The 24,719-nt window shown below is 47.7% G+C and overlaps 2 protein-coding genes across 3 annotated transcripts; both read left to right on the plus strand.

Annotated features, from left to right (window-relative positions):
* The first annotated feature begins 1,070 nt into the window (after positions 1-1,070).
* Rsrp1 (arginine and serine rich protein 1) lies at positions 1,071-4,813 on the plus strand. Of its 2 annotated transcripts, XM_070037609.1 has the most exons (5): positions 1,074-1,239; positions 1,378-1,943; positions 2,469-2,617; positions 3,744-3,827; positions 4,354-4,813. In XM_070037609.1, the coding sequence occupies exons 2-5, from the start codon at positions 1,430-1,432 to the stop codon at positions 4,468-4,470; spliced, it is 864 nt and encodes a 287-aa protein (XP_069893710.1). In that variant the 5' UTR covers positions 1,074-1,239; positions 1,378-1,429; the 3' UTR covers positions 4,471-4,813. The 2 variants fall into 2 exon arrangements, 1 of the variants encoding a protein (XP_069893710.1); XR_011375580.1 differs by lacking the exon at positions 4,354-4,813 and having other exon boundaries at positions 1,071-1,239; positions 2,469-3,043.
* Positions 4,814-11,363: 6,550 nt separating this feature from the next.
* Positions 11,364-17,890, plus strand: Syf2 (SYF2 pre-mRNA splicing factor). Its single transcript, XM_070037610.1, has 7 exons — positions 11,364-11,440; positions 11,676-11,783; positions 13,964-14,089; positions 14,542-14,659; positions 14,898-14,988; positions 16,280-16,378; positions 17,233-17,890. Exons 1-7 carry the CDS (start codon positions 11,414-11,416, stop codon positions 17,396-17,398), a joined length of 735 nt encoding a protein of 244 aa, XP_069893711.1. The 5' UTR covers positions 11,364-11,413; the 3' UTR covers positions 17,399-17,890.
* The last annotated feature ends 6,829 nt before the right edge of the window (positions 17,891-24,719 follow it).

Consider the following 24,719-nt stretch of genomic DNA (forward strand, 5'->3'; position numbering starts at 1 on the left):
ATCAAATGCTCCTAGGAGGGAGGGTACCTGGTCAAGTGTACCCCCCTGACTACTTCCAGCCCTTCTTAGCAAGAAGCAGCTCCAGAAGAAATGACCTTCACCCACGCTCCCAACAAGGTGCCCCCTTAAATGATTAAACCAAAGGGTGGGGAATATTGGCCCAGTAGCCTCTTCTCTCATAGCTTAGAATAGTCTTTTTACAACAGTAGTTAGTAAGAGCAGTAAATAACCAGCCTCCACCCCCTTCACCTCGAGATGGCACTTGGCCAGGGCAGCTACAACCATTTAGCAAGATCCCCTTAGCGTGACCTTCAGGTCTGGGTAGCTGTAAGACCCCTTATCTGCCATTTGGGCAGCAGCCGTAACTCCTAGCCCGCTCTGCTGAAGCCCCGGGTCCACACGTCCACACCAGGGTCTCTGCCTACTAGCCTTGTGGGTTAGATAGGTCACCTCAGACTACAGCCAGCATTTCTTCTCTTTTGTGAGAGGGGGTCTTGCTGAGCCCTTTGAATAAAGTTTTCTTTGTTCTCTGTGCTTGATGTCTGCGTGGTATTAGCCTCCTGGGCCGGGCATACTGCCCTTGAGAATGGGCATCTGTGACTCTCTCGCTGACCTCTAAGCCAAATCATGGAAGTCAAACAACAATAAGAACCCCGAAGCCCTTCTTTAAAATTTGGACTCTATTTCCGGAGGGTGGCGGCGGTCACCTCTATCAGTCCTGCGCAGGCGGGGTGTGGCCCGGGGCCCAGGCGAGCCCCAGAGCGCAGACGCTGCCAGGGAGGCTCCACTGGCCCGCGGGGGTCTGAGCCCCGTCCAGCCCGCGGCCGCTCCCCCTGACAGAGTCCGGGGTCCCTCCGCACTGTGCCACCCGTTCCGGCAACCCCAGACCGCGGCATTTCTCTTAAAATACAAAACAAAGCCGTCGCAGGATACCCGGATGTAGCCCGAGAGCCGCTGGCCCGTCTGCGCAGGCGCAACCCAGGGAGCCTCAAGCCGGGCGGCGGTTAGGCCAGAAAGCCACGCCCACCGCGCAAACGGCACTGCGCAGGCTCCGGGTTTCTAGTACTTTCGGCGCGTCAGCAGACGCGGGGCTCAGTTCGCGTCCGGACGTCGAAGGTGGTGGTTGTTCGCTCACTCCTGCAGAGCGCTCCGGAGCAGCCCCTCCTCGTCCCGAGCTCCGAGGGGAAGGCGCCCGCTGCGCCTTTCTCTCCGTCTCGAGGGAGGCGTCCGCGGCCTGTGGTGAGTTCTCCGGCGCCGGGGGTCGAGCCCGCGCGGGGCCCCGGGACGCGGCCCGGGCTGAGGGCGAGGCCGTCGCGCGCTCGCGGGCGCCGCCTCCCGGCCTCCGACCGACTCTTGCCGCCTCCGGTTCCTTTCCAGACGCCTGCTGGTCGGCGGAAGGCTCCTCAGCAGCCGGAAGGCCGCGGCCGCCATGCCCAACTACGTGAACGACATGTGGCCCGGCTCCCCCCAGGAGAAGCCGTCGCCCTCGACCTCGCGGTCCGGCCGCTCCAGCCGCCTGTCCTCGCGGTCCCGGAGCCGCTCCACGTCCCGGAGCTCCGGGCCCGACTCCCGCGGCTCGAGCCGCTCGTCGTCCCGGAGTCGCAGCCGGCCCCGGCCGCGGCGCCGCAGCCGCTCGCGCTCGCGCCGGCGCCAGCAGCGGAAGTACCGGCGCTACTCGCGCTCGTACTCGCGCAGCCGCTCGCGCTCGTACTCCCGCGGCCGCCGCTACCGCGAGCGGTACCACGAGCGCCCGCGCCGCTCCCGCCGCTCCCGCAGCCGCTCGCGCTCGCGCTACGGCCGCTCGAGGGCCGACGACGTGCTGGCGCCGGGACGGCGCTACTACGGCTTCGGCCGCACCCGCTACCCGGAAGAGCGCCCCCGATGGCGGGAGCGGACCCGCAGCCGCTCGCGGAGCAGGACCCCCTTCCGGCTCACCGAGAAAGGTGGGGCGTCGCGCCGCTTCCGCTTTCTGCTGGGCCGCGGGGCTGGTTCAGGACTTGCCTTGTTTACTTCCTGCCTGCAGTTGGGTGGTGGTTTTCCCGGGAGGGAGTGGGGACCCCGGGACGGCCCCGCCTGGGTCATCTGGAAAGTCAGCGTGTTAAGTGGACTCTAGTATTAAAGTCACCGTCTGGACCCTAATCCTAACGATGGAAGGGCAAAAACATTTGTCAAAACAGGCCTTTTCTAAAGCTAATTGCTACTCGGCAAACTTGAGTTTTCCCAGTACTTTATAAAGAAATTTGTATTAAACATGGGTGTTAGTAACATGTCAGTATTGGTTTAATAGTTAAGACAGTTAGGCCATATAAAGTCGGCAAAGAACATTCCTCAGGTCGAGAAATAAATGGAGTAATAAAACTTAGGGAAATGGAAACTGGTTGTTTTTATATGAAGGAGTACTGCATTTTCTCAGCAAGATGAGGTAGGGATTTTTGTCGGCCTGTGTTATAGACAATGTCTTTTCCTAGATCGAATGGAGCTGTTAGAAATTGCAAAAGCCAATGCAGCAAAAGCTTTGGGAACAACGAACATTGACTTGCCAGCCAGCCTCAGAACTGTTGGTATAGCCAAAGAAAAAAGCCGTGCAACAGCTATACCAAGTGGGGCAAAGTTCGAGGTAAGTTACTCTAGCTTTGTCATGATAAGATCTTCAGAATGCTTACTGCCAGAAAGACCTTACATAGCCATTTTTAAGTTTACCTATACTATCAAGAAGTCTGATTTGCCAAAAACAAAGCAAATCTAACAAATGACAGAAAGTCACACCCATGAAGTTGGGAGGTAATGAAATTTCAATCACACTGTATTAGTACTTTCATGAGAACACTGAAGATATGTTGTTGCTGGTACTTTAGTGATGTCTTATTATCATCAAATTTTTCTTACTCTAGTCTTTATAGACAGAGTTTTATCTGTAGCTTTCAATTTCCACATTGTGTTCCCACAAGTCTGTGCTCAACATACAGTATAGTTTATCTGCTTTATTTCTGTCTTATAGAAATCATGAATGTGGTCTCCAGACAATGATGAAGAAAATCTGTTGGTAATTGATACATGGGCTAAAGCATCAGCGGTTTAATTTTACATTCACACACCAAAAGATCAGTTTTCTTGTTCCATGTGCATGCTAGAATTTGGGACAGGTACTGTTTGCATAGGGTAGTAAAGACAGTTTTAAATTAAGCAAAGGAACACTTCTTAATGGTGGGGCATCTGTGGTATAGATGTCCCTTTCATAATATATGCAATATATTCCAGATGTTTTGAGAGATTACAGAAGAGGAGGCCTGCTTCACTTGCAGATAAGTTTATTATAATTCTCCAGAAATATGCTGGATGTACACCGGAAAACAACACTATTTCCTGTTAATTGTATGAAATCTAAAGCTTAAAATTGATAGCTTCAGAAGTCAAGGTAGAAATTGATGTCAAAGTAAAGATAACTGGTCTGAATGAATTTACTGTTGGGATCCAGTTACAATATTAGGATTAGACAAGTTTAGTTACTTTTCAGGCAGTGAGGTGCCAAACTGGCAAGGCCTTAAAAATTGTTCATTTGAATTTGGAGCAGGTGAATAAAAAGTGTGGGGAAGTGTGACCTGCTATTAAGTCAGTCTTGATTATTGGACAGCTCAACAGTTGTGTGTGTTGTTTAGGCTGTGGTGTATATGGTTGGGCTTCTATTTATACACTAATTATAAATCCAAAGATTTTAAAAAAATTATTTTTTCTTACCTGTCTAGCTGTCAGAAAAACAATTGGAAGATGGAACTAAAAATCTCAGTGAAAAGTCGCCACAGAGAAGAAACATAGCTTTTAGTGCTAATGTAAGTGTATGTAAATCATTATTCAGATTGGGTTCAGAATGTTAAAACATTTGCTTGGGGGCTGGGGGCTCACTCCTGGAACCCCAGATACTCAGGGAGGCTGAGATCTGAGGATTAAGGTTTGAAGCCAGTGAGGGCTAGAAAGTCCATGAGATACTAATTTCCAATTAAGAACCAAAACTGGAAGTGAAGTGGTGGTAGAGCTTTAGCTTTGATCAACAAAAATTCAAGAACAGTACCCAGGCCCCCAGTTCAAGCCCCGTGAATGGCACACAGAAAAAAAGGTTTGGAGGTAGCGCCGTGGCTCCAGTGGTGGAGTGCTTGCCTTGAGCTAAAGAGCTCAGGCACAGTGCCCCGGCTCAGAGTTCTAGCCTCATGACTGGCAAAAATAAAGGTTTACATTCACATTGTGTAGGCTTGTGCTTTTGCTTGATAATGACTCTTTAAATGGAATTGATATATTTTGTGAAAAACAGATCTATATAATTTGTGTGTAAGAAGCTGATTTTAATTTATTGCCTTACAGAATTCTGTTGCGAAGCCAATACAGAAAACAGCTAAAGCGGCTGCTGAAGAAACATCTTCAGGATTGCCAAAGATAGATAAGAAAAAAAGTCCATATGGACTATGGATACCAGTCTAAAAGAAGAAAACTAATGGCTAAGATTGCCTAAAATTGCACTTTATTGCAAGTTTCTGTTCCTAGCATTATCTCTTTGAGTCAGTTATCAATAATTGTTGCAATTAAAAACCCATACAAAACATATGTACTTAATAGTAAAATGTTACCATTTTTAGGTTTCTCTTGAAGAGAGCATAAGTGGACCAGAGATTACATACAGGTGGGAGTTTTGTATATATTCTTGTAAATATTGTGTAATATCAGTTGGTTTTACAGAAGTGAAATTTGTAAGACACAGTAATTGAACTGTGTATGTTTTGTATATTTGTTAATAAAATTGTGTTTTTATTATGTTTTTAATGCATATATTGCCTATTGAGTCTTTATTCAATAGAAGAACTAAAGGAGCCATCGTGTGTTTAGGTTTGTTCATCCCAAGTCCAAGAAGTTAATGTAGGGCTTAGGCCTTAATTGGATATAGGAGTTAATTGATTTTTTTTTCTGCCAGTTCTGGGGCTTGAACTCAAGGCTTGGGCACTGTCCCTGAGTTGCTTTTGCTCAAAGCTAGCACTCTACCACTTGAGCCACAGTGCCACTTCTAGCTTTTTCTGTGTATGTGGTACTGAGGAATCGAACCCAGGGCCTCAGGCATGCAAGGCAAACACTCTACCACTGAGCCACCTTCCTAGCCCTAGAAGTTAATTGGAAGTAGGAGTCTCACTTGACTTTTCTCTGCTAGCTGGTTTTGAACCACTCAGCTTCCTGAGTAGCTAAGATTACAAGCATGAGCCACCAGTGCTGGCTGGATTATTTTTTTGTGAAGGTGGGGTTGCACCATGTTGCTCAAGTTTGTTCTCAAACGATCATCTTAACCCAGTTAAGTAACTAGAACTACAGGCATATACCATGCCAGGTGTGGATATTTTAGAAATGTGAGAAATTGGCCAGAATTAAGCCAGATTAGCATAGGTTTCTGAACAGGAAACTATAGGCATATACCAGGTGTGGATATTTTAGAAATTTGAAAAATTGGCCAGAATTAAGCCAGATTAGCATGGGTTTCTGAACAGGAAACTAAGAAAGATGAAAGGGCAACACCTCATTAAGATATAAAAAAATCGGGCTGGGAAGGTGGCTCAGTGGTAGAGCGCTTGCCTTGCATGCCTGAGGCCCTGGGTTCGATTCCTCAGCACCACATAAGCAAAAAAGAAAAAACCCGGAAGTGGCGCTGTGGCTCAAGTGGTAGAGTGCTAGCCTTGAGCTAAAGAGCTGAGGGACAGTGCCCAGGCCCAGAGTTCAGGCCCCATGACCGGACCCCCCCCCCAAAAAAAAAAAAAAAAAAAGACATAAAAATCAGGGCTGGGAAGCTGGCTCAGTGGTAGAGCGCTTGCCTTGCATGCCTGAAGCCCTGGGTTCGATTCCTCAGCACCACATAAGCAAAAAGAAAAAAAGCCGCAAGTGGCGCTGTGTCTCAAGGGGTAGAGCACTAGCCTTGAGCTGAACAGCTGAGGGATAGTGTTCAGGCCCCACGACCGGACCCCCCCAAAAAAAAGATATAAAAATCATGTGTATAGTTGGCAGTTGTTAGGCTTTGAAGATAGTGTGTAGTCATTTTGAAATTCTTGATACTAGTATAGCTGGGAAGAACTTAAGCACATATATGATATATATATATATATATATATATATATTTTTTTTTTTTTTTTTTTTTTTTTTTTTTTCCTTTGGATCCAGTGTAGGGCCTGGGCGCTGTCCCTCAGCTCTTCAGCTCAAGGCTAGCTCTCTACCACTTGAGCCACAGCTCCACTTTCAGCTTTTTTCTTTTTGCTCATGTGGTGCTGAGGAATAGAACCCGGGGCCTCATGCATGCAAGGCAAGTGCTCCTACCACTGAGCCACCTTCCCAGCCCATAAGCACATATTTTCAAAGTGGATGCTGTACTGTGAATTAAAAGTCATCTAAACTAGCTGATAACACTTATGTAAATTTTATGTCTGTTGACACATAAATGTTACATTCTGAAGAGTTTCAGCCATTTTGAGGTTAAGGATATAGCGTAAGATGCCAGATTCCGTAAATTTAATGACTTCATTATGCCTATCTGCTAGGCTTATCATCAAAGCCTGGCATGCTAGAAACCAGGCAAAAGAGCTGAAAATGGATTGGTGTTTTATGTCTTTAATACTCACCTCCCTCCACCCCCTTTTTTTTTGTTGTTGTTGATTGAGGGGCTTGAACTCGGCCTGGGTGCTGTCCCTGTGCTCTTCAGCTAAAGGCAAGTGTTCTACCACTTAAGCCACAGTGCCACTTCGTTTTCTGGTGGTTCACTGGAGATGAGTCTTACAAACTTTACTGCCTGGGCTGGCTTTGAACTGCACTCCTAAGTAGCTAGGATTACAGGCGTGAGCCACCCCTTTTGACAATACCTTTTTGGGATTGTCTTATTTTAGTGTAACTTCCCCCTCCCCCCCCAACATTAATGTCCCTCACTCCTCTTGTGTTTGTGTGTGTGTGTGTTAGTACTTGAGCTTGAACTTCAGGGGCTTGCTCAGCTGGCTTGTGCTCTTCGTGTTAAGCTATGTCTCCATGAAGTTTGTTTTATTGCTGATAGAGTTAAAAATTCGTCCTGGTACCGTGATTCTCATATGTCAATCTGAGTAGCTAGGTTTTTTTTTTCTTTGTCGGTCTTGGCTTGAACTTGACCTGTGTGTTGTCCCTCAGCTCTTCAGCTCAAGGCTAGCACTACCACTTGAGTCACAGCGCTACTTCTGGCTTCTCCTTATGTGGTGCTGAGGAATTGAACCCAGGGCCTCATGCATACAAGGCAAGCACTCTACTACTGAGCTACCTTCCCAGCCCCCAGTAGCTAGGAATTATAAGCATGACATTGAGCATTTTAAATTTAGAAAACAAAAGAATAGATTCCAATAGGCTCAACTAATAAGCTGGAGATAAGCAAATTATTCAGGTAAGGTAAATACGCAGATTATAAAGGAAACTCCACAACTTTATTAGTCAGTCATGAGGCTTGAGCTCTGAGCCTGGGCACTGTCCCTGAGATCAGCTCAAGGTAAGTGCTCTACCACTTGAGCCACAGCTCTACTTCAGTTTTCTGGTGGTTAAATGGAGATGAGTCTCATGGACTTTTCTGCCTGGGCTGGCTTTGAACCACAATCCTCAGATCTCAACCTCCTAAGTAGCTAGAATTACAGGTGTGAGCCAGCAGTGACTGGCCATAACTCTTTATTTGGTAGGCTTGAACTTTGCCTGTGTGAGCTTTTTTGCCTATGGTCTAGTGTTCTACCTCTGAGCCGCAGCAGGTTTTCTGGTTGGTTATTTGGAGGAGTCTCGTGGACTTTCCTGCTTGTGCTGGCTTTGAACCATGATCTTAAGATCTCAGCCTCCTGTAGTTAGGTTACAGGTGTGAGCCACCTGCGCCCGGCTTCTACAACATTTCTGACACCAAGCAACTTTCTCTTCCTTTGCTCAGTGTCCAAAATTTATGACTTGAAGGTAGGGACCATTAAGGGTCAGCCCTACCAGACTGCCCTCCATCCCCTTCATATGATGACTCCCCATGTTGCTCTACATCTTCATGATGAAGCTTCCCTTCTTGGTTCAGTTGGATAGTTTGCCTATAAAGGCTCAAGGAATTGGAAAACAACTTACTGGCTTACAAAGAATACATGTGAACAGGTACAGTTTGTGGGATGAAAGTTAAATGTTTCTCAGGTTTGTATTCCTTGCATAGGCACGCATACCCAAGCCTAAAATCTGAACACTTATGGAGATCCCATTACAGAGGCATGTTAAGTCATTGGCCCTTGGGCAATTGACTTGGTTCCCATACTTTGATCCTATTCTAAAGGTGATGAGGTTGAACTGCTCTCCATGTACTCTATTTAAAAACATTTGCTGGGCTGGGAAGGTGGCTCAGTGGTAGAGTGCTTGCCTTGCATGCATAAGGCCCTGGGTTTGATTCCTCAGCACCACATAAGCAGAAAAAGCCAGAAGTGGCTCTGTGGCTCAAGTGTTAGAGTGCTAGCCTTGAGCTAAAGAGCTGAGGGACAGCGCCCAGGCCCAGAGTTAAGGCCCCAAGACCAGTAAAACAAAACAAAACAAAAAACAGTTGCTTAGCCAACTGTTTGTGGCTCACACCTGTAATGGTAGCTACTCAGGCTGAGATCTTCTGGGGGCAGGGAGTAAGGGTGTCTAGATTTGAAGCTAGCCAGGGCAGAAGAGAAACTCCTCCAGTTAACCATCAAAAGCTGGACTGGAGATGTGGCTCAGGTTGTAGCATGCCACCTGGGAGTGCAAGTTCTTTTTTTTTGGGGGGGGGGTCCGGTCGTGGGGCCTGAACTCTGGGCCTGGGCGCTGTCCCTCAGCTCTTCAGCTCAAGGCTAGCGCTCTACCACTTGAGCCACAGCACCACTTCTGGCTTTTTTCTTACGTGGCGCTGAGGAATCGAACCCAGGGCCTCGAGCATGCAAGGCAAGTGCTCTACCACTGAGCCACCTTCCCAGCCTGGGAGTGCAAGTTCTGGTACAAGCAGAAAAAATTTTTTTTGTAGTAGCCAATTTTCAGTATCCACATGGCAAAGTTGCTATTTTATTGGAAAGTACAAGTCATAGAATGTATTATAGGACATTCTATGTGACAAAGCAGTTCGGAAGAGGAATTTGACCCTATTAGATATGTAAATGTCCAGTGACTTGTGTATGTACTTCTGGAATGCATCTCCTGTTAGTATCATTTGGTCATGAGCTCAGGAGGCAGCACGTGGTTTGGACAAGGGAAATTTCCTTAGCTGCTCTGTGTAAATGTCTTACTTCACAACTTGATTAAAAATAAAAACTATTCAGGATAGTGGGTAATAGAGAAAATGGGTCATTAAGGAATGAAAGAGGAAATAGAGCAGTGTCAAGCATGCTTAACAAGTTTGAAGGAAAGAGCTAACAGTGAAAGTGTCAGAAGACTAAGGCTGGATGCCAGCACCTCATGCCTGTAATCCTAACTACTCAAAGGCTAGGATCTGAGGATCTTGGTTGTATGCCAACCTGGGCAGAAAAGTCCACAAGACATGTGTCCTGCAATTAATCACCAAAAACCCATCAGTGGAGATGTGGCTCAAGTGGTAGAGAAGAACTATGTACAAAAAGTAAGTGCAAGACTGTGAGATCAAGCCCCAGTACTGGCACCAAAAGAAAAACAAGATCCAAGTATGACAATTAACATTTTTGGTAGAAGACAGTATGGATATATTTAACTCATTGTAAAAAATCAAAGTGTCAGGCACCTGTGGCTCACACCTATAATCCAGCTACTCAGGAGGCTGAGATCTGAGGATCGTGGTTTGAAGCCAGTCTGGGCAGGAAAGTCTGTGAGACTCTTATCTCTAATAAATCACTAAAAAATTGGAAGTGGGACTGTGGCTCAAGTGGTAGAGTACTCACCTTGAGCAAAAGAAGCTCAAGGACAATACCAGGGCCCAGAGTTCAAACCCCAGCACCAGTAGGAAAAACAAAAAGTACAATGACCTTTCTTCCATTTCCCAGAGAAAATATTATTATTGTCCATTGTAGGGCTTGAACTCAGGGCCTGGGCGATGTCCCTGAGCTCTTTTCAGCACCACTTCCAGTTTTGGGGTGGTTAATTGGAGATCAGAGTCTCACAAAAACTTTTCTGCTCCTGCTGGTTTTGAATGTCAATCCTCATTGCAGGTGTGAGCCATTGGTGTTGGGCTAGAGAGGAAATAATTGTAAATGGCAAGTATATACAGGAAGTTTTTCTTTGCCTATACACTATGCTAATATAGATCAGTTTCATTGCACAATTATGGTACAGTATCTACTCATTGAATATATATATGTGTGTATATATATATATATATATAGATAGATAGAGAGAGAGAGAGAGAGAGAGAGAGAGAGAGAGAGAGAGAGAGAGAGTCGGTTGTATACATATAGTCGGTTGTGGGTCTTGAACTCTGGGCCTGGGTGCTGTCCCTCAGCTCTTCAGTTCAAAGCTAGCGCTTGGAAGCCGGGCGCTGGTGGCTCACGCCTGTAATCCTAGCTACTCAGGAGGCTGAGATCTGAGGATCGCGGTTCAAAGCCAGCCCGGGCAGGAGAGACCGTGAGACTCCTATCTCCAATAAACCACCAGAAAACCGGAAGTAGCGCTGTAGCTCAAGTGGTAGAGCTCTCGCCTTGAGCTGAAGAGCTGAGGGACAACGCCCAGGCCCAGAGTTCAAGCCCCACGACCGACAAAAAAAAAAAAAAAAAAAAAAAAAAAAAAGCTAGCGCTTGGGCTGGGAAGGTGGCTCAGTGGTAGAGCGCTTGCCTTGCATGCCTGAGGCCCTGGGTTCGATTCCTCAGCACCACGTAAGCAAAAAGAAAAAAGCCGGAAGTGGTGCTGTGGCTCAAGTGGTAGAGCGCTAGCCTTGAGCTGAAGAGCTGAGGGACAGCGCCCAGGCCCAGCGTTCAGGCCCACGGCCGGACCCAAAAAAAAAAAAAAAAAAAGCTAGTGCTTTACCACTTGAGCCACAGCACCATTTCCGGTTTTCTGGTGGTTTATTGGAGGTAAGAGTCTCAAGGATTACAGGCGTGAGCCACCAGTGACCGGCTGGAAAAGTACTTTTTCATTTCTATGTGTAACTAGTTCAGAAAACAATAATTTCACGTATTCCTGTTATAGAACAACACCTTACTGCAATTTTCCAACGTTAGCACGGGTTCGGTAGCAACAGGTTCCGAGCAGGGAAGCAAAGCGCACAGAGGGGCCGTCAGGCTTCTCTGAAGTCTCGGACGGCTGCGCAGGACCTTGTCCAATGAGATACACCACTCAAAGGGGCGGGGATTGGGCTGTTTCAACGCCCGGAAGGGGAGGAGCCTGAGGCAGCTTATTTGTACTAGGGCCTCCGGAAGTGCTTCGCGTTGTTGCCGGAAGTAGGAAGAGGAAGGCGGTAATGGCGGCTGCTACCGACGTCCAGAAGGTGGGTGCTACCAGCCCTACTGCGGGGATTTCGTTGATCAGGCTTCTGCGGAGAGAGAGGAACAGAAAACGAAGACGGAACCGGCTGCTGAGACGGGACGGCGCTCGACACGGGGAGTTCGGGGCTGGCAGTCGAGGGCCCGGGCCTGGCCTGCGGGAATCGCCCGTTCTCGGCCCGGACCGTCTCGGGAGGAGCGGCGCTGAGCCCTGCTTGACGCCGGTTCCCTTTGCCGTAGGTGGCGGGAGACTGCACGGCGGAGGAGCCCGGCACGGCGACCGAGGACTTGGCTGCCCAGAAGCGCGAACAGAGACTGCGCAAATTCCGAGAGCTGCACCTGAAGCGGGTGAGTTGCGGGAGAGGCTCTGTCGAACCCGTCACCTGGCTGGGCCAGGCCTGCCACCGGGCGGGGAGCTCGCGCGCCGAACTCGGCAGGACTGTGTCCCCCCAGCCCCCACCCTGTGCTTGTCAATCCTCAGCACGTTGAGATCACTTTGAAACATCTATCTGCTTGATCCCCCATTTCTCTCCCCGCCCCCGAGCTGATTTATTTTGGGCTTGATTTAGGAATCTTTTATTCACAGCTTTCCTGCTTTATCATTTGCACAAACTCCTCGTTTTATCTAGGGAAATATGTAGAGCTAGAAGTGGAAGAGACTTGTGAAGTGTCGGTAAGAGTTTCTTTGTCCCCAGACGTTTAAGGTGGGGACCTTTCATGCCAGTACTGAAGCATGAACTCAGGGCCAGGGTGCTGCCTCTTAGCTTTTTCCAACTCAAGGCTAGTGCTCTACCACTGAGCCACAGTTCCACTTCCTGGTTTTTGGTGGCTAATTGGAGATAAGAGTCTTGACTTTTCTGTCTGGGCCGGCCTTGAACTGTGATCCTCAGATCTCAGCTTCCCAAGTAACTAGGATTACAGGCGGGAGCCACTTTTGCCCCATTACCACTCACTTACTACCAATTATTGTGTCACTGTGTTATATCTGCCTGTTACATAAAAATCTAAGGTCCTTAAAGAATGCCCCTTCTGCCTGACAGTGCCTTGATCTTACCCCAGTAATCAGATGAACTCAAGCCTTGTCAGCAGCCCCATTCAACACTGTCAATCAAATGGTCTGTATGCTTTGCCCTTTCCTTCAAACTCAGCTTTGTTTGACTACAAACCAGAGTACACCAACAGAACCAATAGTGTATGAAGGTGATAATCTGTTTTCCTCTTTTCTTTCTTGAGGTGTTAGGGAGCAAACCCTGCTTTCACCATGCTAGGTAATCTCTGTACCACTGAGCCACACCCTTAGTCGTTGGAGTATCTTCTGTCAAAAAAATTAGTCTAATAAACAGATGTGCTTTAATATTAAGGACTGTGTAAAGAACACATGTCTCACAGGATGCTGGTGGCATATGTCTGTAATTTCTTACTCAGGATGCTGAGATTTGAAGGATTGTGGTTTGAAGCCAGTCCAGGCAGAAACATTTGTGAGTTCTTATCCAGTTAAGCAGCAAAATGCTGGACTAGAGAAATGACTCATATGGTAGAGACTAGCTGTGAGCAAGAGAGCTGACTCTAAGTTTGTCTATGAGGAACAGGAAATGGATTGTTGCTGACTTTTTCTACTTTTCTCTAATCCTGTTATATCAAAATAAAACATTGCTGAAACTTAAACACAAAACAAAACCAAGAAAGCTGAGTGAAAGCCAGAGGCCCTTAGTTCACATCTTGGTACCAGCAACAACAAGAAGCCAGGTCTTGGTGGCTCATACCTGTAATCCTAGGAGGCTGAAATCTGAGGATCGCTGTTTGAAGTCAGCCCATGCAGGAAAGTCTGAAGATTATCTCCAATTAACCACCAAAAAACCAGAAGTGGAGCTGTGATTCAAGTGATAAAGAGTGCTAGCCTTGAACAAAAAAATATATAGCACCCAGGCCTTGAGTTTGAGCTTCAGGACCCACCAAAAACAAAAGGAGAGAGAGATCTTATACCTAATACCTATACTATATCATTGTGTGCCTTTTAGGTTACTTCTTTGCTTAAAATCATTTGATGGCTTTTTATTGCTTGTAGGGAAAAGGGGTCACCTTGTCAATGGGTCCTACTTGGCCCTCTGCGAAGAAGGCAAGATGTATTTGAATTTCATCATGTTTCATCTGACAATCTTTATTATCATTTTTGTGTATTTGTATTTTTCCTTGCCAGTTGTGGGGCTTGAACTTAGGGCCTGGGCGCTGTCCCTGAACTTCTTTTGCCCAAGGATAGCACTTTACCATTTGAGCCACAATGTCACTTCTGTGTATGTGGTACTGAGGAATCAAACCAAGAGCTTCATGCATGCTAGGCAAGGACTCTACCTACCACTAAGCCACATTCCCAGCCCTTTTATTTTTTTAATTTACCTTTGAGACAAGGATTTACTGTTAGCCCAGCCTCTGTGGACTTCCCATTATCCTTCTGCCTCTGCCTCCCGAGTACTGTGAATACAGGCTTGGGCCACCCTGCTGGGCTCTGACAATGTTTTTTTTATTTTTAGAATGAAGCTCGTAAGTTAAATCACCAAGAAGTTGTGGAAGAAGATAAAAGACTTAAGTTGCCTGCAAATTGGGAAGCCAAAAAAGCTCGTTTGGAATGGGAACTACAGGAAGAAGAAAAGAAAAAGGTTAGGAAGTGCTTCCCTGTGTCCATCAGCCATTTCTTCCACCATACTTTTACTAAGACAGAAGAAAGTGTTGACAAGGCTCTGTCTGCTCTTTACCTACTGCCACACTGTGGGCAGGTTACTTAACCTGTGTATGACTCTGTTTTTATCTATAAAACTGGGGCTCCAATAATTTTTGAGCAAATTTTTAATTCATTGAGTTAATACAGGTAAAACATAAGTTTTGTGTGCTCTGCTGTTACTAAAGTACCATAACAGGTTCCCAAATTCCCTTCAAAATGTAAAGTGCTGGAGGCAAAGATCAAGTGATAGAATACCTACCTGCTAAGCTTGAGGCCCTGAGTTCTAACCCCAGTACCACCCCCCCCCCCAAAAAAATAAAAAGTAGTTGCTTACCTGTAATCCAGACATATGCAGTCCTACTAATCTACCCACGTTGTTGCTGTTTCCAGGAATGCGCAGCAAGAGGGGAAGACTATGAGAAAGTGAAGTTGCTGGAGATCAGTGCGGAAGATGCAGAGAGATGGGAGAGGAAAAAGAAGAGGAAAAACCCTGACCTAGGGTTTTCAGGTAGAAGTGACCACTTGAACTTGACTTTGCTGAGCAGGCCTGTTACATGGCCGAGTTTCTGAGTCATGGAGCAATGCTCCTGTGCTTCCTCCTTGCAGTATTCTCCAAGAGGCCAGGAAAAGTGCAGACCCTAAACAGACTGCTCAGCTGCTTATTTTTCCTCCTTGTGATAAAATGAAATCAATAGCAAATGCCCAAACAAGGACATACGTCATCCGGATTCTCATTTGCTTTTTAGATTACGCCGCTGCCCAGTTGCGCCAGTATCATCGGTTGACCAAGCAGATCAAACCTGACATGGAAGCCTATGAACGACTGAGAGAAAAGCAGTAAGTCTTGGGGCATAAAGTAGCTCCACCCTCCTGAGGGCGTGGAGGACTTGTGTTTGCACACATTACTACTCTGGCTTCAGCGAGAGGTGGGGAGTGTCAGCTGCTAAGGATGGCTGTCTTGTGTTGACAGCACCATTTGTTGTTCTATGAAGAGCCAGCCATCTGGTTTCTGTGCCTTCTGAGTGTTAAGTTCTTCATGCCAGCTTACCAGATTGGGTGGTAGGCCTGAGCGCTGGGGTGGTGGCCTCGCCTGCTCACCTGTGCTGCTGCGGTATGAAAGCCAACCCAAGTGAACTTAAGTGTCCCCATAAAAGTATTCTCCAAGGAAGATGTGTGTGGTGGGCTGTATATGCAGACCCCTGCTTTGGCAGAAAGAGACATAGCCTGAGCTTGTGATCTTGACTAAGGCCTTCACCCCTGACCATTGGCTCATTCCATCCAAAGATGAAGGTGTTTTCTTAGGGTTTTTCTTTTTCAGTTGATCATGGGCTTTGAACTCAGGACCTGTTGCTCTCCCTGAGCTCCTTTGCTCAAGGCTAGCACTCTTCCACTTTGAGCCACAGCTCCACTTCTAACTTTTTGTTAATTGGAAGTAAGAATCTCGTGGACGTTCCTGTCCAGCCTGGCTTTGAACTGTGATCCTCAGATCTCAGTCTCCTGAGTAGCTAGATTTACAGGTGTGAGCCACTGGTGCCTGGCTTCTTAGTTCTTGCTAATCCTCTCTCCCTCGTTCCTTTTCTTCCCTCTCTTTCATAGTAACTGTATCCCATAGCAAATATATGTGTGTATTTTTTTAAGATTATGTTGGTCAGGGGGCTTAAACTCTGGGCCTGGGAGCTGTCCCTCAGCTCTTCAGCTCAAGGTGAGCACTCCACCACTTGAGCCACAGCACCATTTCTGGGTTTCTGGTGGTTAACTGGAGATAAGTCTCATGGACTTCCCTGCCTGGGTTGGCTTAGAGATACGATCTTCAGATCTTAGCCTCCTGAGTATTATTACAGGTGTGAGCCATCAGCACCTGGCATATGTGTGTATTTTTCTTAATTTTTTATTTTTTGTGCCTGTTCTCAGGCTTGAACTGCTGCCCTAGGCTAGCACTCTACTACTGGAGCAACAGCTTCACTTTTGGCTTTTTGGGTGGTTTAATGGAGACAAGAGTCTCATAGACTCTACTGCTTGGGATGGCTTTGAACCACAATCCTCAGATCTTGCTCTCCATGCCTGATAGTCTGATTTAAGATTTGAAACTGGTGCATTTGACATTAACAGTCCATTTGCTGTCTTTCAGTGGAGAGGAGTTTTTCCCAACATCCAACAGTCTTCTTCATGGGACACATGTGCCTTCCTCAGAGGAGATTGATAGGATGGTCATAGATCTGGAGAAACAGTAAGTACTTGGCAGGGCTGCATGCTTCTGGGTCTGATGTGCTGGCATGAATCAAACAGGCAGAGGTGAGACTAGCTTGTTCTAACCTAATGTCTTCTGGTTTTGCTGTATGACTGGAATCCATGTGGTTTGGAATGGAGATGCAATTGAAATGTGTTAATCGGCTTTCTGTCCCTGCAACAAAATACCCCAGATTCACAACTTAGAGGAGGAAGGGTTTCTTTTGGCTCATGGCTTCAGAGACTTCAATCCATGGTTGCTTGGCCAGGTGCTTTGAGCCTGGGCTAGGAAGCAAGTTGGGGCAGGGGAGTGGGGCGCTGAGGTTCCAGTAGCCCTTTTAAGGCACATCCTCAGTACTACCTGACTTTGCCTGGGCCCAGCCTTCAACCGATGCACCTTCAGTGGTGGGGGCTCTTTCAGATCCCAGCTGTAATAGTTGTGATCAAAGGAGCTAGGCCTAAAGAAAGCCACTCTCCAAGGCCTTTACTCCACTAATCACTGTACCTGTTAATCTCTGCTGCTGGAGATGATGCTGGCAGAGCAGAGTGCAGTGTGTGCTGAGTCAGTGCACACGGTGGGCCCTGTATGCACATGCGTGCATTAGCTGGGTTGTGAGAGGTAGTGTAATTGGCTGATAATGGTCTTAAGTGGTACTTCACTTGTGGGACTCCTGACAGTGCCAGTGCTTTCCAGAAGGGCTTGGGTGAGAGCAGGCACTAGGCCCATGCTCCCTCCCCACTTCTGCTGCCAGTCAGTACTTTCTACTTGAATCTGCTCCTGTCTAGTACCGATTCTGTTCTGAACCTCAGGGTCGAGGCACTTCTGACTTTGTGTACATGGTTTCCTTCCCCCAGAATTGAGAAGCGAGACAAATACAGCCGGAGACGCCCCTACAATGATGATGCCGACATCGACTACATTAATGAGAGGAACGCCAAGTTCAACAAGAAAGCCGAGCGCTTCTATGGCAAGTACACGGCTGAGATCAAGCAGAACCTGGAGAGAGGAACGGCCGTTTAAGCCCTGCAGGAGCCGAGTTGAGCTTAGGATGGAGTGAAATTCCTGCTCGAGGACTGAAGTGCTCAGAGCCAGAGCTAGATCGGTCTGCCTTCCCACCCAGCATTCCTGAATAAATGTCTTTCTTCAACATGCACTTCCCCATCTGTACGCGTGGATGGAAGGTGTATTTCTTGTAGTGAGGTGGTTTTTGTAAAACTCCACTTTGTATAAATCCTAACTATATTATTTTTCTATGTATCTGGAATGTGTACAGCTGTTTGTGAAGCGTTTGGGCTCGAGATTGCTGGCGTGGCTCTGATCAGCCCTGCTGCTCAGTGTTGTCAGGAACCATTGGGTGGAAGACAGGGAGGACATGCAGGACAGCGGGGATGGCGGGAAATGGGGGCGTTCTGCAGGCTGCGGGGACCTTGGTGAGGGAGGCGCAGACTCCTCCATGAAGGGCAACTGCAAACAGTCTGATTTTTAAAAAGTAATAAATGCTTTGGAATAGAATCCTTCCTAGTACATTGTTTTTAGCTTAAAACAAAAGTTCATATGTACACATCCATAGGTACATGTACATGCTTTCACCCAAGTCTCAAGCATGTTTTTATTATGGGACATTTCAAACATCTTCCAAAAAGGACTAGAGGTGTGCTCAGTGGTAGAATGTTCCCCCAGTTCTGGGAGGAAAAAAATCAAGAAAATGATGGAGTTTGGTGACTCACACTTAGAATCCCATCTACCTACGGGGCAGAGATTGTTAAGGCCAGCTCATGTAAAAAGTGGGGACCTCATCTCAGTAGATGAGCTGGGTGAGATGGTTCGTGTCTAATTCCAACTGTGTGAGGGGCATAGGTAGGAGGATCTTGATCTGACGCTGTCCCTGGGTAAAAAGCAACACTATGTCTGAGAAAAAACTCCAGCTTAAGTGGCAGAGTCCTTGAGTTCAAACCCCAGTACCACCAAAAAAGACGATCCTGTATATTCAGTACAACATCAGATGTTGGTCAGTCTTGCTTTCTCTCTGTCACCTTCTTGTATTTCTGGGTTATTTTGAAATGTTTCTTAAGTTTACTATGTATCTCAGGAAGAGACTTAAAAAGAGCACAGCTGAAGTTCTATGTTAATAAAAGATTATTTGTTGGCTAAATTATTAAATATCTAATTCAGGTATTCCAAATTAAATCTAAAAGAGTAAATTCCACAAGTATAGAATACCACCAGTGATGATCCTGTTACAAATTAACATCACACTTTTTTTTTTAATTTCTGTTTGTACTTTATGTCGACTTTTCTGAGAAAGAATTGTTTTGTTTTGTTTTATTTTTGGTCTGGTCATGGGGCCTGAACTCTTGGCCTGGGTGCTGTCCCTCAGCTCTTCAGCTCAAGGCTAGCGCTCTACCACTTGAGCCACAGCACCACTTCCGGCTTTTTTCTTTTTGCTTATGTGGTGCTGAGGAATCGAACCCAGGGTCTCAGGCATGCAAGGCAAGCGCTCTACCACTGAGCCACCTTCCCAGCCCCATGAGAAAGAATTGTTAAGGATGTATTGCTGCAGGAATGATCTGGCGTGTGCTGGCAGGCTGGTCCTAAAAGGAAAGAAGGCCTAATAGGGGGCCTTGTTTTAGGGACACATGGATAGTGGTGGAGATGTTCTCCCTCTCCGAGGACCACTGTGGGCTGTGGCCTCCTCTGAGCCCCTTGTGAACCATTGCTGGTGAGGGGAAGAGGTGGGGGTGGGGGTGGGGGAGGCGGCCTCTGCTCCTAGCTAGTCTGCATGAGCCCCCCCCCCCCCCCTGCTCCTTGCCAGCCAGGGTTGCCTCTCCACACCTTCCTTTTCTCCAAGGCTGAGAGATCTGGGGTGGGATTGGGGCAGGGAGCACCAACTTCATTATCTCCTTTCAAAGACCTTAGAAAAGTAGGTGTCTATACCTAATGTGTTCTCAATGGTGCCCAGCTGTGCTTGTAAGGCTGGGGAGGCGGAGCTGACCACAGCCTCAGGGGTGGTGGGGGGTGAGTGCCCCCACAACAGATAACAACAGTACCCTTGAGTGGACAGTCCACCAAGTTCTCAGCCACACACGGGGAGTCCCTGGGGTCACCCTGCCTGTACCAGGACTCCTATTCAGGACAAGAGACGTCGTGCCAGACGGTTAAAAAGCCCAAACTCAGGTACCAAATGACCTGAGTCCATTCCCAGCCCTTCCCACAGGTGAGAAGTCTCAGCTTAGTCCCCTGGATTAATGTGTGGGCCTATACACCTGACGACATTGCTGCACAGCTCTGAAGCCTGCACATCCTAGGTCAAGGTGACCTTGTGCCCAGTTCCTGCTGAGATCTCTCCCGTCTGCAGGTGCTGCCTGCCTCCTGTGCATGCGCACACTCTTTCCTCTGGGCTGCCCCACTCCTGTATCTCTTCTCTTATAAGGACATTAGGTTAGAGATCCACTGTTACAACCTCATCTAACCTTAATTATTTTTATTTCCTTAAAGGCCTTATTTCCCAATACAATGACATTGTGGTTTCCAAAACAGGAATTTAAATGGGGACACAATTTGGCCTGTGACGTCACTTACCTACTTTGTACTTCAGTCTCTCTATCTTTTGAAAGTGTGACTAATAGCTGGCTATGTGCGGTGGATCACACCTGTAACCCTAGCTACTCAGGAGACTGACATTTGGGGATCACAGTTCAAAGTCAGTCCAGGTAGACAAATCTTATCTCCAATGAACCTGCAAAGTGTTGGAAACTAGAGGCATGGCTTAAGTGACAAGAGCACCAGTGAGCAAAAACAGTTGAGCAAGTTTGAGGCCCTGAGTTCAAACTTTGCTACTGGCTCTCTCCCTGTCCCCCTCCTTCTCTCCTCCCTTTCCCTCTCCCTCTCCCTCTCCCTCTCTCTTTCTCTATCTCAAAAAACAAGCAGCACATCTGTTATCCCAGTACACCCAGGAGGCAAAGGCAGAAAGAGATTTGAAAATTCCAGGCCAGGCCAGGCTACATAGTCTCAAACTAACCCAGTAAAATTCTCTAACAACAACAACAACACTAACAACAAAAGACGCTTCACATTTGGATGAAGCTACTGACACATCCCATTTGATTAAATGTGCGTGTGTGCTTGGTTTTTGCTGATAAATGGACCTTTGAAGAGAGATGCAAAACGAACAGACAAAAAACACAACATGGGCTGGGAATGTGGCTTAGTGGTAGAGTGTGTCTCTAGCATGCATGAAGCCCTGGGTTCGATTCCTCAGTACCACATACATAGAAAAAGCTGGAAGTATCACTGTGGCTCAAGTGGTAGAGCAGTAGCCTTGAACAAAAGAAGCTCGGACAGTGCCCAGGCCCAGAGTTCAAGCCCCAGGACTGGCAAAAAAACAAAAACAAACAATGCATAACAAAAATGCCCAACCACCTCAGAAATCCACCCTAGCAGGTATGAAGATGCAAAGCACAGTGCCGCCACCGTGTTCAGGAAATCCTGCCTGTCATCGCTCATTCTTGCTAATACAGTTAAGGACCAGCCTTATCAGTTCCCATTGCTTAGAGACCTGTGGACTCCTGGACAGAGGCTGACAGCAAAAAGGAGCTGTCAGGGAAGATTAAACAAACCATCCAGGAATTCAGTCCTGCTTAGAGTCCCCTTGTGGAATTGGAAAAACGTGCTTTCAAAACCAGCCTGTCGCCGGCGCTGGTGGCTCACGCCTGTAATCCTAGCTACTCAGGAGGCTGAGATCTGAAGATCGCGGTTCAAAGCCAGCCCGGGCAGGAGAGACCGTGAGACTCCTATCTCCAATAAACCACCAGAAAAACGGAAGTGGCGCTGTAGCTCAAGTGGTAGAGCGCTCGCCTTGAGCTGAAGAGCCTTGAGGGACAGCGCCCAGGCCCAGAGTTCAAGCCCCACGACCGACAAAAAAAAAAAAAACAAAAAACAGCCTGTTTCTAAAACTAGGCTAGGCATGGGTGGCTCATGCCTGTAATCCTAGCTACCTAGGAGGCTGAGATCTGAGGATCACGGTTCAAAGCCAGCCTGGGCAGGAAAGTCTGTGAGACTCTTATCTCCAATTAGCCACCAGAAAACTACAAATGGTGCTGTGGCTCAAGTGGTAGAACACTGGCCTTGAGCTGAAGAGCTGAGGGACAACGCCCAGGCCCAGAGTTCAAGCCCCAGGACCAACCAAAAAAAAAAAAAAGGAAGACTTTTTTTTCTAGTTATAACATGAATCCGCAGTTAATATAGAAAACTACTTCCTGCAGTTTTGTGAGTCTTAGAGAATGGGAAGCATGGAATCTTGCTGGTTTATGAAGTTCTAAAAAATGGAAAGCACAGGACAAATTTAAACCTCTCTGTAGATGCTTGAGTTTAAGTTACATACAGCCCAATCCTTTTCTAGTACTGGGGCTTGAACATAGAGCCTAGCCACTGTCCCTTAGCTTTTTTTTTTTTTTTTGCCCAAGGTTGGTGCTCTACCACTTGAGCCAAAGCTCTCCCGGAGGTGGGGAGGGTGTTGTATGTGGTTAGCTATGAGTCACTGGTGCAAAATGCCTGACACGGCACACTTGTAAAACAAGAGGTCTATTGTAGCTCATAATTCTGCAAGTTCAAGTCTAAGGTTATGTGGCCATTGGTTGATGAGGGCAGTACATCAGGAAGGGGGACTAGAGGGGGGATGGGAGAGGGGGAGGGCGAAGGGGGGAGAGAGAGAGAGGGAAAGAGAGGGAGGAGAGGGGAGTGGAGAGGGGAAGAGAAGAAAAAGAGAAGAGAGGAGAGAAAGAGACAGATAGAGACACAGCTAGCAGGCCATTTTTTTTTCTTTTGTCAGTCATGGACCTGAACTCTGGGCCTGGGCGCTGTCCCTCAGCTCTTCAGCTCAAGGCTAGCGCTCTACCACTTGAGCCACAGCGCCACTTTCAGCTTTTTCTGCTTATGTGGTGCTGAGGAATCAAACCCAGGGCTTCATGCTGGGTAGGCAAGCACTCTACCACGAAGCCACTTTCCCCAACCTAGAGCTCGCCTTTTGAAGGAATGTCTCCATTGACCTAAGACCCTCAGGGAGGCCCCACCACGGGAAGGGCCACAGCGCCCCCTGGAGACAAGCCTTGCACACAGCGCCTGTGGGAACACTGCCCATATGCACACTGTATCACTAGCTCTGGGGATCTTGGTGGGTGGGGGTGTAGGTACAGAGGGAAGAGCCCAGCACAGAATTCCAGGGGTGTCTAGTGTGTTCCAGAAGCTGCCTGGAGGCCAGCGTGGCTGGAGAGGAGCCAGGGGGAAATGCACGCAGTGGGCCGTGGGGTCACCCACAGGGAGGGGGAAGCGGGGGGGGGAGCGGGGAGCGCAAGGCAGAGGTGCCAGGGGTGATGCCAGGGCAGAGTGAAAGCCGCATGTGCTGCCTTTTCTTCCGTGGGGTTTGGAAGGCCACGAATGGCTGAGACCAAGCCCAGCTAGCTCGTGCAGGTCCAGGGTGGGTTGGGGACAGCAAGGAGGTCCCCTGGGACTGGTTCATGTCCCCAAACCTCAGATCCCTCACCAGTGACAGGAGGCTCATCAGATGCTGCCTCGGAGAGCTCCTGTGAATGTGCTGCTGCTGTGGCTGCTTCTTCTTCTTCTTCTTCTTCTTCTTCTTCTTCTTCTTCTTCTTCTTCTTCTTCTTCTTCTTCTTCTTCTTCTTCTTCCTCTTCTTCTTCCTCTTCTTCTTCCTCTTCCTCTTCCTCTTCTTCTTCCTCTTCTTCTTCCTCTTCTTCTTCTTCTTCTTCTTCTTCTTCTTCTTCTTCTTCTTCTTCTTCTTCTTCTTCTTCTTCTTCTTCTTCTTCTTCTTCTTCTTCTTCTTCTTCTTCTCTCCCTCCCTCTTCTTTATGCTTACCCTTCTCCCCTCCTCCTCCTCCTCCTCCTCTTTCTTCATTTTGGTTTTTAGAAACAAGATCTCATTATGTTGCCCAGGCTGGTCTGGAACTCACAATCCTGCCTCCGTCCTCCCCAAGTGCTGGGATTGCAGTGTGCCACTACACCAGGTTTGACATGCACTTCTGAATTTGCCTAGCACACAGTAGACACATTACCTTGATTCTCTGGGGTGAGGGTTTGATATTCCTGCAGTCCCTGAAAGGCCTACCTTCAAGCCAGCAAGGAGGAAGGAGGGAAGGAAGGGAGGAAGGGAGGAAAGGGAGGAGAGAGGGAGGGAAGAAGGGAAAAGAAGGACCGGTCCCCAGCAGGTGGAAGCTGCTGAACCTGGTGACGGGGCAAAGCCCTGCTCTGCAATCCTCTCCAGCCGCCCAGCAGCGAATGCACCGCTGTTGCTTTTTCATTAATAGCCACAGAATTCACACACAGCGCTCTTGACCACGGAGGTTTGCAGTTTATGGCGGCCTCGGACCCAGAAACACCAGGCTGAGCAATGGCCTTGGGAAAGGGCGGATCACCCGCTGGAGTCACGCTGGCTTCATTACCTGTCCCGGGTCAGGCCGGAAGGAAGAAGCACCTCCCACCAGATGTTCCACGTGCCGGGCTGCTCTGGAGTCCTCAGGGCTTCCAAGTGCGTTCCTTCCAGAGAATTCTCCATCAAAGCACAACCCCAGGCAGACACGTTTTCACACTGCGTGCCCCCAGCATGTGTGGGAGGCGGGGGCTGCTGGAGATCTAAGTCAGACTAATTAGCTGTCAGCTGTGTTGCATCTGGAGATCAAATATAAGCGGCTGGCATCAAAAACCGTTCCGGTCCCTGTCATTTCCGTTCTCCTGGTACCACGCCACCCTTTCGAGCATGGTGCTAAGATGTTTCTCTGTGGTGACAAAAATCCAGCAGCCACTAAACGTGGAATCCAACGCATCTGCAATTAGTGATGGGGTGCCCCTGTACAGACGTAGAGACCCAGGCTTGGGGCTGGGCTGGGACGTGGGGCCCGGGAGCAGCTGGGTACACGTTCAGTATGCTGGAATGTAGTTTTCATGGGGAAAATAGAAATATTTCTGGAAGCCAGATGACAGAGATTCACTGTACTCCTGTCCACTCAGGAGACTGAGATCAGGAGGATCAAAGTTCAGAGCAGGCTTGGGTTGAAAAGGTCATGAGACTCCATCTCCAAAATAACCAGCAAAAGCTAGGCTGGAAGCATGGCTCAAGTGGTGGAGCAACACTTAATCAAGCAAGTAAGCTGAGTTAGTGCAAGGCCCTGAATTCAAATTCCATTGCCAAGAAGAGATTTTGGATGTGTGGAAACGAGTAATAAACTGGAGTTGATATTACTATGTTCTAAGCAATCAAAACTGTAAATTAGTCTCAATTATTCCTATATTTTGTCTATCTATGCATGCCGCTACTGCGGCTTGAACTCAG

Source organism: Dipodomys merriami, unplaced genomic scaffold (assembly GCF_024711535.1).
Source record: "Dipodomys merriami isolate MVZ:Mamm:240054 unplaced genomic scaffold, mDipMer1.0.p SCAF_28, whole genome shotgun sequence".
In the NCBI taxonomy this organism is placed as follows: Eukaryota; Metazoa; Chordata; class Mammalia; order Rodentia; family Heteromyidae; genus Dipodomys; species Dipodomys merriami.